Source organism: Vicia villosa, linkage group LG2, assembly GCF_029867415.1.
Source record: "Vicia villosa cultivar HV-30 ecotype Madison, WI linkage group LG2, Vvil1.0, whole genome shotgun sequence".
Taxonomy (NCBI): domain Eukaryota; kingdom Viridiplantae; phylum Streptophyta; class Magnoliopsida; order Fabales; family Fabaceae; genus Vicia; species Vicia villosa.
Window position 1 is genome coordinate 198,351,414 of NC_081181.1, and position 11,658 is coordinate 198,363,071.

At 34.7% G+C, this 11,658-nt stretch overlaps 1 protein-coding gene across 1 annotated transcript; it reads left to right on the plus strand.

The window, feature by feature from the left end:
• The first annotated feature begins 8,339 nt into the window (after nt 1-8,339).
• Nucleotides 8,340-11,077, plus strand: LOC131647878 (uncharacterized). The gene is made up of 2 exons (XM_058917694.1): nt 8,340-9,272; nt 9,534-11,077. Exons 1-2 carry the CDS (start codon nt 8,793-8,795, stop codon nt 10,866-10,868), a joined length of 1,815 nt encoding a protein of 604 aa, XP_058773677.1. The 5' UTR covers nt 8,340-8,792; the 3' UTR covers nt 10,869-11,077.
• The last annotated feature ends 581 nt before the right edge of the window (nt 11,078-11,658 follow it).

Here is an 11,658-nt window from a genome sequence, read left to right on the forward strand (position 1 = left end):
TGGAAGATATGGTCACATAAGACCATACTTCTATAGACTGTATGGATATCCTCAGTCTTATAGCCAGCCATGGCTCAACAGAAAAAGTGGCATGAAAATTCAATCAAGGAAACTATGGAAACTCAAATAAACAACCACAGGTCTCATAGCTCATACATATCTTAGAGTTTCCTCAAAAGGAGATTGGTACTTTGATAGTGGATGATCCAGGCACATAACTTGAGAAAAGAAGTATCTAGAAGAATTAAAACCTTACTCGAATAGTTATGTCATTTTTGGTCATGGAGAAAAAGGAAAGATCAAGGGGATAGGCAAACTGGTTTGTCCAAGTTTCCCTTGCCTTTATGAAGTGATGTTGGTAGAAGGTCTAACTGCTAACTTGATCAGTATCAGTCAACTATTTGATTAAGATCTGAATGTGAACTTCAAAAAAATAAAAATGCATTATCACTAGAAAAAATTAAGAAATGTTAATGAAAGGTTTGAGGTTCAAAGACAACTGCTATTTATGGATTTCTCAAACCATGAATCAACCCCTCAACATGCTTAATATCCAAGGTAGATGAGACCAAACTATCTCACTAGAAACTAGGACATCTCAATCTAAAGAACATGAAGAAGATCATATTTGAAGAGGCCATCAAGGGGTTACCAAGCCTCAAAATTAAAGAAGGCAAAATTGATAGAGATTGTGAAATAGGTTAGCAAACTAAGGTGTCCCACAAGAAGCTGCAATGTCGTACCACCTCTAAAGTTCTGGAGTTACTTCATATGGATATTATGGGGCCTATGCAAGTGGAAAGCCTAGGTGGAAAATGTAACACCCCTCTAATACCCCACGGCAATTAACAAAATTAAATCAGAGTAAACATGCAAAGGGTGTCACAATTCAAAATATAAAAGAAAACACACGTTTGGCATATGTCATGCATTCACTGAAACATCTGAAATTATAACTCATAGATAAAAATCATGTTTACACAGCGGAATCAAATCATCAAGTCAACATTACATCATTAATGTATCAGACTTCAAATAAAATAAACAATAGAGTTATAATTCGAAACTCAAAACATCGCGTCCCCAGTGTTACATCTATCAGAGCATGACACCGACACAACAACTAAACCGACTTATGAGCTAATCCTCACCAAGTCGAAAGCAGCTATCCTCAATCAGAAAATTGTCAACAAGTAAGGGTGAGTCTCATTCTCAATTAATCAATGTTATGCATTCATAAGCAACAAAACATCATAATATATCATTCACCCAATTTGTCATATATTCAGATTCACATCTATTATTCATCAATTCACACAATAATAGATCACAACACAAACACAGAAATCCATACAATCATGTTATGACAAAATGCATATGACACAACTGACACTATGCATGTGGTACCAAAATTCGTGAATCACATTCACAGGACTTCTCTCTGCGATACTGCCCCTTCAAGTCGCTTACATCCCACATGGGCACACGACTAACCTCATCGCTCACACCCCCATGGGCACACGATGACTGCTTACTAATCTCCACACAATGGGAATTAGCCACCAACGATCCACTCATCAACGGGATCCAATGTAAATGATTTATGAATGAATGCACACATATCACATACTTATATCATCACCGATCTGATGCTTAACATCGTCTCATTTCATCTCACCAATATCATCACAAACAAGCATCATTCAATCATTCACATATATTCACCACAATCAACATATTAATATTAACAGCATATTAATATTCACAAATCATCAATCATCATCATATAATTCTCAACAATCATCACATCATAATGTTTTCAAACAACATTTTATATTGTCACATTTCATCATACATGTCAACAATACATCATCCTATTTACACAAATCGTCACATGATTAATATTTCAACATAGCATGTATTTAACACATCTCATCACATATATGTACAATACATCATTCACCAAGAAATAAAATCATATTTAAAAACAATTGGATTTACACCTCATTTCATCATTTAAACACGTAGGCTATCTCATAAGATTCATCGTACTCGAAACGACACTAAAAACAGACCTACGGTTCGAAAGTTACACATCATTTAACTTTCCCAAGAAATAACTAACGCTACAGCACGCGGCGCAACCAACGTTCGCGGCGCGACCTGAACCACACAAACACGTTCGGGGCGCCAACTCATGCACGCGACGCGATACGAGAAAATAAGTACGCCTTCGCGGCGCCAACACATGGACGCGGCGCGACCTGGCGATTTTGCAGAATTACGGGTCTGCGTTAGACTCTGCGATTTCACATCCTTTTCACCCAAAAACGATTCCAGACATAGCAGACAGGCATATAATCATCGAATTTCTCATCACACATCATTATACATCAAAACAACACATCAATAACCAACAATCTATACAAATTCATCAATTATCCCAAATCATAACATACCTAACAATATCAAATCCCAATATGCCCAATCGAATCGAATCATACGTTAATCCATCCTATTACCCATAATCACATAATAGAAATTAACCGGAAGAGTCCCCCCTTACCTTAGCCAAGAGTTCTTGATTGGTCTCTCCCTCCATTGCTCCTCTTTCACGTTCTTCGTGTTTCCAAACTCTTTTCACATTCCTTTCTCTTATTCTCAATTCCTTATTACTTTATAAAATAACCTTTTAATTAGAATAGGGCCTTTACTAACATAACACCCCCTCAATCCTTAACATCACACATGGCCCAACACCATAAACCATCCTTTTCCAATTAAATCCCTCAAACCACATATAATTCTAATTATTAATTAAATTTCCATTTAAATTAAAAATTAAAATAGACGGGTGTTACAGAAAAAGACATGTCTTTGTGTGTGTGGATGATTTTTCAAGATACACTTAGATTAACTTTATTAAAGAAAAATGTGAAACTTATGATATGTTCTGAGAACTATGTCTATGTCTCCAAAAATAAAAATTGAGTGAGATAGTAAAAATAAGGAGTGGCCATGACAAAGAATTTAAGAACTCAAAGTTTTCTGAGTTTTGTTTTTCTAAAGGGATATGCCATGAGTTTTAGCACCTAGCACACCTCAGCTGAATGGATTGGCTAAACGCAAGAATACAATATTGCAAGAGTCGACTAGATTCATGTTGCATGCCAAAAATCTACCTTACTATTTTAGGACTGAAGCCATGAACACAAACTCTCACATTAATAATTGTGTGACTATAAGATTTGGAACCAAAGCAACTCAGTATGAGCTTTGTAAAGGAAGAAAACCCAATGTAAAATATTTTCACGTCTTTGGTAGAAAGTGCTACATCTCGTTAGGCCATGAGCAAAGAAGAAAGAGAGATCCAAAGAGTGATGAAGGGATATTCCTAGGATATTCAATCAATAGCAGAGCTTACAGGGTATATAACACTTGTACCAAGACAATGATGAAATCTATAAATATTGTCATTAAAAATACCCCTAAAGAGAATAATGAATTTGAAGACGAAGATGATGTTTCCCCTAATCAAATTGATGTCCCAGCAAATGTCCCACCCAACAATACTAAGATCTAGTTTCACATTTGACAAACACACACGCACACACACATTTCGCCAATAACAATAAGGTCAAACAAAAGTTCACATTAATGTATCAAATGAAATGAGTGAAATATAAATTCATTCTAGTAAAGACAACATAAAGTTTTAAATTCCCACTAATGAAACACGTCAAAAGAACTCACAATGCACATATTTTCAATGTGTTCAACCACTATAGTAACATATTTAACAAGATATATGATGGTCAAGTACTTTAATTCCAAGTTCTTTGATCCTATATTTAACAATAGGAAAAGGAATCTCAAGCTAAGGATCATGAAGCCTATGAGGGACGGGTGGCTGGGCTGAGGAAGGAGATCGATGAGGCCCTCCAGGGAACTCTTAACAGGGTGTATGGAGCCTTCGACCACAATGCTGACCAGGTAGAAGTGCTTCGTCCAAATATTTCTATTCCCCGTTCATAAATTGATCCACACAAATTTTTGCGGGACGAGACCTTAGTGGAGGATGATGGCGCAACACCTCAAGGTGGAGAGGCTTGACTTTATTTAATGTTTACTATTTTGACTGGGTGTTGTGCCCAAGTGTTATCTTGTTACATGTATGAACAACAATATTTATTGACTTACCTTTTTTCATTTGACATTTCCTTTGTGCATGTTGTAATTTATTTAATATTCTAATGGTCTTCCAACTTTACTATTTGGGTCATTATTGACTTGGTCTCTTAACTTCAAACCAACTAGTGGTTTTGCCCTTGCCATGATTGAATTTGATTGTTTTAGCAAGTGAAGGTTTGTACTGTTATTATTACCCTCTCTAGATTTTTTCTTTAGCGGGAACCAACAATATCTTTGAAGCTCGTTGTCACCTGTCCCGGTCGATGTAAGTTGGAGTAACTAGAAAGCTTAGTCATTACCCTCCCAACCGAAGGGAACTAGTGCAACTTTGAAGCTTGTCACTACTCGTCCCAATTAAGGGGAGATGGTGCAAGTATTCAACGTCACTAGGAACCATCCTTGATCCAATATGGGGTTCATGTCCCTGCCTCAAAATTTTGTCTTGATTTGGGGCGGATGTCTTCAAGGCTACACCGTCTACGCTTTAAGAATGACTAGTTCCTAAGAGCGGGGTGAGCCAGCTGTGTTTTAAGAGCGTTCCGCCTAGTGGAATCCTAATACATAAACATATTCTATATCGCATTGCCGAGGATTGTAGTATTCTTTGTGTGTGCAACATTTCTTTTAGGAAAAATATTTATTTATTCGAATTTAGAAGAATTCTGGGATATACTTATCTTATGTGCGAATGGGATTGACATGCGTATCTTGGACAATCGACACTAGAATGTACGCACATAATCATCTGTTGATCAGTTTGACCTTCGAAGGGGATATGAGTCAGTGGACTTTATTTCCCCATCCATTTCTTCTTTCTATGATGAGTTATGGGGTTCTTCCCTTATAGGTTTTTGTATCTGGCGTTTCGCTCAGAATCACGACCCTACATTTTGTTAGGTTGCCTTCCTTGGTGTGAATGTGAGTTGCTTGGTTGTTTGGCGATAGTATGCACCAACGTTCCGTACTATTCGACCTCAAGTTTGCGTTACTGCGTCTACAAGGAATTGCCCACTTTGCGTGTGAGAATCATTACGACTTTGTTCTTTAGAAAAGGAATCACATTAGCTTGATTTTTTGTGTATGTCAGTTCAGTTGGCCCAACGATAAGAGTATATTCGGCCAATATATCCCCTTTCATAGAGGGTCGATGAATTTTCTAGATCCACAAGACTTTCTTTCTTCTATTTTGGCTAGTGTGTATGGGATCTAATTTCATGCTCATCTCGAACTCTATTCGGATCTGTCAAACTTCCAATGTAGACTGAGCCTCTTAGAGTCATACAACCTATCGCCATGATAAAGAAGAATCTTGAATTCGCGACCCAGATTCGTTTCTCTAGCCGTGATAGTGTTAATTCGCATATTCTTCTAGTTTCCCTTTCAAATAGGGCGAGATATGGTGACATTGAAGGGATCATCTCCATCTTAGGTTTACTTATGGATCTTCTTAATTATAATCATCGGAATTTGTAGTTAGATCAGGGAAGTTAGGGGAACTGTATGTTGCCATAAGGTTGAGAATGAAGTGAGCTTCAAACAGGATATCTTCGTGATTTAGTTTTAGATCAAACGAGATTTTATAGTGGAATTTTGCGGGAATTCAATGTCATTTCTTGCGCACAACGTCATTGTTCCTTTTGAGAACTAAAATTAATATGGATTGACGAAGTTAGACTCTTGAGGCGGTGATGTTAATCTCTGATATGTTTACACAAGGTGCACCTGCAAGGTTAACACTCCAACGCCCAAGTCAATTATAGAGTCTAAGATGAGTGAATAATAAATGGTGTGTCTCTCACACAGGAGTCTAATCCTACACTCAATGCTCCTATTGAAATACTCCCCCCAACAAATGGTATTAGATTCTAGTTCGAGAAAGGGACCGACTCACTTGTATCGAAAAGCCCAGGAAGTGGTGTTCCGTTGCAAGGTGTCAACGGCGGTACAAGTGTGAGGGGGAGTGTTAGAATAATAATGCAAGTGTGAGTAAGTGGAGATAGTCTCACATTGGATAAGAATGTGATGACTTGAACATATATTAGTGGGAGAACCCACTCACCTATCACCTTAAGGTTGTAGGTGGACAAGTGGTGTCTCTCTCACAAAGATGTCTAATCCTATACTATGTATCAATACTCTATCTCCAACCAATATGGGATTTTAAGATCTTCCTAATACACCCCCTCACGCCCAACATTCTTTTTGGACTTGGTGCGTGGTTATTAACGGTGGGCGGCCCATGGTCCGATCGATAGACTCTGATACCATATTAGAGTTTGATCTAATTCATATTTACAAAACCGATTGGTTATTATTCTAACAAAAGTCTACATGCTACTATTTTGCCTCCCTTTTCTAATAAAAGCATGTGGCCAAGTTGGCTCACTCAAAACCTCCTATGTACAACTCACGCTCAAACCGAGTATACATATATATGGAGGGATTTTTTGATCGGTCAACTAGATTTTTGTTGGAAAAGAAATTAGTGCTCCTCTATCATACTCAACTAGTGTCTAGGAAATTCAATTTAACTCAAATTCTAATTTCTTTGATCATTCTGGATGATAAATCTTTTTCTCCTATAGGCAAGATCACTTGGATAACTTATGGTCATATAGAGAAAGAAAGAGACAAAAGATGAAATTTAATTTCTATCTCCCCCCTTAAATATTTACTCTTATTCCATGTTTTGAAGCTTGATGGACTTAACATTTTAAACAAGCTTCGAAGTCTTGTGATGCATGATTGCTTTTTAAGTTCACTAGTAATCCATGTTTTATATGACCATAAGAACATGAATAATGTTGTGTACTTAGATACTAAAACATTAGTTAAGAAAATTAAGATTATAAAGAAAAAGCTAAAATAACAATTTTAAACAGAAAAGAATGCTCTACTCAAACCAATGTTACAAATTGTAAGGAAATTTTTAAAAAATAATCCCTGTTTTATGACCATAAGAACATGAATAATGTTGTGTACTTAGATACTAAAACATTAGTTAAGAAAATTAAGATCATAAAGAAAAAGCTAAAATAACAATTTTATTAGAATTTGACCTAACTCTTCCTTATAAAATCAGTTGACAAGATGAGGAGTGTCCCTCTATATATACCCTTTCAATGCTCTATCTCCAATCAATGTGGGACTTTAGGATCTTCCTAATATTCAAATTCTTAGACACTTAACCTCCTCCATAAGTGTTAGAAAGTGTATTCCCTTGAATAAACACCTACCGACGAAGTAGGTTGTTTAGGCACTAGTTTTATCTTAAAAATTTTATGGCAACTCAGCTCCGAGCACCATGCCAAAAGATATCAAATGTATTTTTATTTTGGCTCCTTCAAGATTTATTAAAATTCTTTGAAATAGCTTCCGAGTTTGACATCAAATTATATTATTATTATATATTTAATCTATGTTATAGAACTTCGACAAACTTTTATGTTATTTATCTACTGTTTAACAAAATCATTTTCTTTTATTCAGACTTAAGACTAGCTATTCATAACAAAAACTAACATATATATTTTTTTGTAAAGTCTAAAACATAGTAATAAGAAAGGAAGACGCTGCTAGACTATTTTTATCGCCCACTTTTTGCTATGGTGTGATTTGTTGGCTTAGTTTGGCATGCATAGTACATTACTCAAAATTAGTCTAATATATGCTTGTAAATTTAATGGTTTGATGCACAAAAAATTACACTGTATTTGGCTAGCATACATCAGGTCGATTTAGAAATCATGGAATTATATGATTGTTAACAAGAAAACCATCTTTTTCAAAATTTTAAGGCTCTCAAAATTCTATTTTAGACATGTATTAAATAAATAGTAAAAAGCTTTTTTTTTGTGTTACAATTATTGCTATGTTTAGGTATTACATTATCATTGAAATGACCCTCATTAAATCCTTATTATTGAACATTCATTGTATCAATTACTACATCCCTCCACTAAGCTCCAATCAAAACAATTATTTGAATCACAATTAACTTTCTTTCATGACATTATTTGAATATTTGTTTTTTCCTTCATGACACCTATTCATCAAAACAATCATTGCCATTTAATAACATTTTAAATTTTCTATGTACACTATTTTATCTGACTACTTTTTTTCTCTTCATCTTCTTATTCTTCTTCTTCACTCACTTTCATAATTCTCTTATCCCTTTTTCTTTCCCTCTCAATCAACTTAAAGCTTCCATTTCCATCATATGTTGACAGATTCCCACTTTTTTTTGGTCCTCAAATCCCTTTATACATTCAAATACCAAAAGAAACAAGTATACAAAATCTTTCACAAACCCACTTTGCACTAAATTCAATGCTAATAGTTCCATCTTACCAAAACTTTGGAAAAAGACCTTGATGCTGACCACAACCAAACACTTCATTACCTCGTCCAATGTTTTTAACTTGCACCTAGTCAAATGTTTTTAAATTGCAGTTGCGATCGCGTAACAATTTTATATATCACTAGCCCAGATCGGGTCCGCAATTGCAATTTCAAACCAATTTTTTTCTTAAACTTTGATTAGAATCATCATAATTTATATACCATGTCACAAATTTGAGACCCTCAGAATTTCCATTATGTCCTTGTGTCAAACAAAAAACCTTAAACAGAAACATAACAAGGTCAGAAAACGAGGTTGTTCCTCTCCATCTTCCTCATCAACCTTTTCCAGAAAATATAGATTTAAGAGAGCCATTTTGATAGGGAAGAAAAGTGGATATACTACACCAGCACCCGTTTGGAAAACAAGTTCAAAATCACCTTCTATGGCAACTCATCATCATCTTCATCATCACCATGTTACAAAAAACACAGCTTTTCATTCTTTTCGTTCCGGGTTAGTCTCTAAAGAGAAAGAAGTTTCTGTGTCTGCTAGAAAACTTGCTGCTACATTATGGGAAATCAATGATTTAACTCCTTCAAGGATCAAGAAGGAACCAATGAAAAGCAACAAGGATAGAGACATAGAGAAAGTTGAGAGCTTATGTAGATCAATGTTGTTGGGACCGCAGAAGTTAGATTTAGATCTATCATCAAATAGGCTTTTCGTCACAGAGGTAAACTGCTAATTTCATATATTGTATCTCAATGTTTTGCTAATGTGATATTTTACTAGGGATGGATCAAATTACGATACTCTCTGATCACTATTATAAGCCGTTATTTATATTATATCATATTCCACTTTATATGATACATCTGTTATTCAATTAATCTGAACAGTGAATTTTTTTTCGCACTTTTGTTGTATTATAATAGAAGTTATTTAAGTTTTTTTGCTATTGAATAAGATGAAATTAAACTATGTTGAAGTACAGAAGGAAAGCGATAAGGCAAAAGAGAAGAAGAATTGTGGTAAATGCAAAGTTGGAGTTAAGAACCGTCTTAAGGAAGCGAAAAGCGGGTTATATGCATTGAAAAAGCTTCTAAAGGTGTTAAGTCAAATGGTTGTTGAAGAGAAGCACTCATCTAGAAGCATGCCTCTCATCTTGGCTATGAGTAACGAGCTTAATCACGTCCACGACCAAATTGATCGATTCGTTCAAGAACAAAGCTCTAATCAGAGTGATATTGAGTATCTCATGAAGCATTTTGAAGAAGAGAAGAGTGTTTGGAAAAGAAGAGAAAGAGAGAAGATTCGCGAGGCCACGGGGGGCATAGCGCAGGAGCTTGAGATTGAGAAGAAGCTAAGAAAGCAAACCGAGAGGATGAACATGAAATTTTCCAATGAAATAGAGAAGTTAAAAGCTTCCTATAAAAAGTTGTCTAAAGAGCACGAAAGGGAGAAAAGGGCTAAAGAGATATTGGAACAAGTTTGTGATGAACTAGGCAAAGGAATCGGAGAAGATAGAGCAAAAGTAGAGGATATGAAAAGGGAATCAGAGAAAGTTCGAGAAGAAGTGGAAAAGGAGAGGGAAATGCTTCATTTAGCCGATGTTTTACGCGAAGAACGAGTCCATATGAAGCTCTCGGAAGCTAAGTATCAATTCGAAGAGAAAAATGCAATGCTTGAAAATCTCAGAAATGAAGTTGAAAGCCTTATAAAAAATAAAGAAAAAGGCGATGACGATGTTGAAGTTGATCAAGGGCTTGAAAAGCTCAAGGATCTTGAAATATATCTAAACAAGACATTTTTCGAATTCCAAAATCTCGAGGAAGAGAATGATTCGATAGAGAACGAAGATGAGTCGGGTGAAAGTGATCTTCAATCTATTGAATTGAACATGGACAATGAGAATAAAAGCTACAAATGGAGTTATGCATGTGAGAATATTCCACATTTTGAAGCAAAAAGAGTTTCAATTGATAAAGATATAGGTAGAAGATCTTTTTCTGATTGGGGAAGTATTTGCCTAAACAAAGGTCCTAAAAAGAAGGACTTTGTTGGTACAAATATTGAAGAGATTTATGATCACAACCTTGAAAGTGGAAAATCAATTGAAATTGTTTTTGGAGAAGATGAAATACAAAAACATAAAGAAGAAAATGAGAAGTATAGCTATAAGCCTATTATGAGTCTTAGAGATTATATATCAATTCCTGATTCTGGAAAAGAAAGTGGTAAGGTTTTGAGTTTGAGGTGCATTGATGGTGAAGCAGAGGAAAATGCTCTGGCTTTGGAGGGATATGAATATGAAAGGAAGAAAGAGTGAGCTCCAAGAAAATGAAAGGAGATTTATTTTTGATAAAGTAGTAACATATAGAGAAGTTTCTTTTATTAGTTTATGTTCTTCTGTTATACACTATTTATCTTTCATGTAGAGTTTATATTCAGCAAAAACAAAGTTTATAGCAACATATTATCCAAATTCATCTTAAGGTTTTTTATTTTTATTTTTATGTTTACCGGCTAAATTATCAGAATTTTTTCATTTTAAGTAGTTAGAATACGTGTTCTTACATTCTGATGTTTTTATAAAACTACCAACTTAAATTATATAAAATATATTCGATAATACTTTCTTCCAATTGAATATTTAGTAACACATTTTCTAATAATATACTAGTACTTTTTTTTTAAGAACCTAAATTTGCAAATTACATGGATTCTATCAATTTTATTCTTAATTTATTTGTTTGAATGTTTAACGTATGATGCAAGTAAAGACTAACTTTTATGCATCGTTTTGCTTTTCCTTGCCTTTTGGGCTTTAAAAAAGTCACTTTTCCTGCCACTAACAAGTTTATGTAAAACAGTCAGTAAAGCTTAGATGGTTAATTTTGGAATCCAAATTTAGGAACGAAGCAACGATAAATCTTTAAAAAAGAAAAGAATTTTGCTCTTTTGTTACTATTTTTTACTTGATGAATAAGTATTTTGATGCATCTGATTGACATAAAAAATTTGCTTCTTTGATATCTAAATATGTGTGATGCTATTCTGTAAATTCATTAAATTAGTTTATAAAATTACAAATAAAGATATATTTAATTATTTATTTA

Bases quoted from the DNA above. Each gene is read 5' to 3' on its own strand.
- LOC131647878 (XM_058917694.1), top strand. From the start codon at position 8,793: ATGTCCTTGTGTCAAACAAAAAACCTTAAACAGAAACATAACAAGGTC. The intron at 9,273-9,533 runs GTAAACTGCTAA...GTTGAAGTACAG, and splicing joins ATAGGCTTTTCGTCACAGAG to AAGGAAAGCGATAAGGCAAA.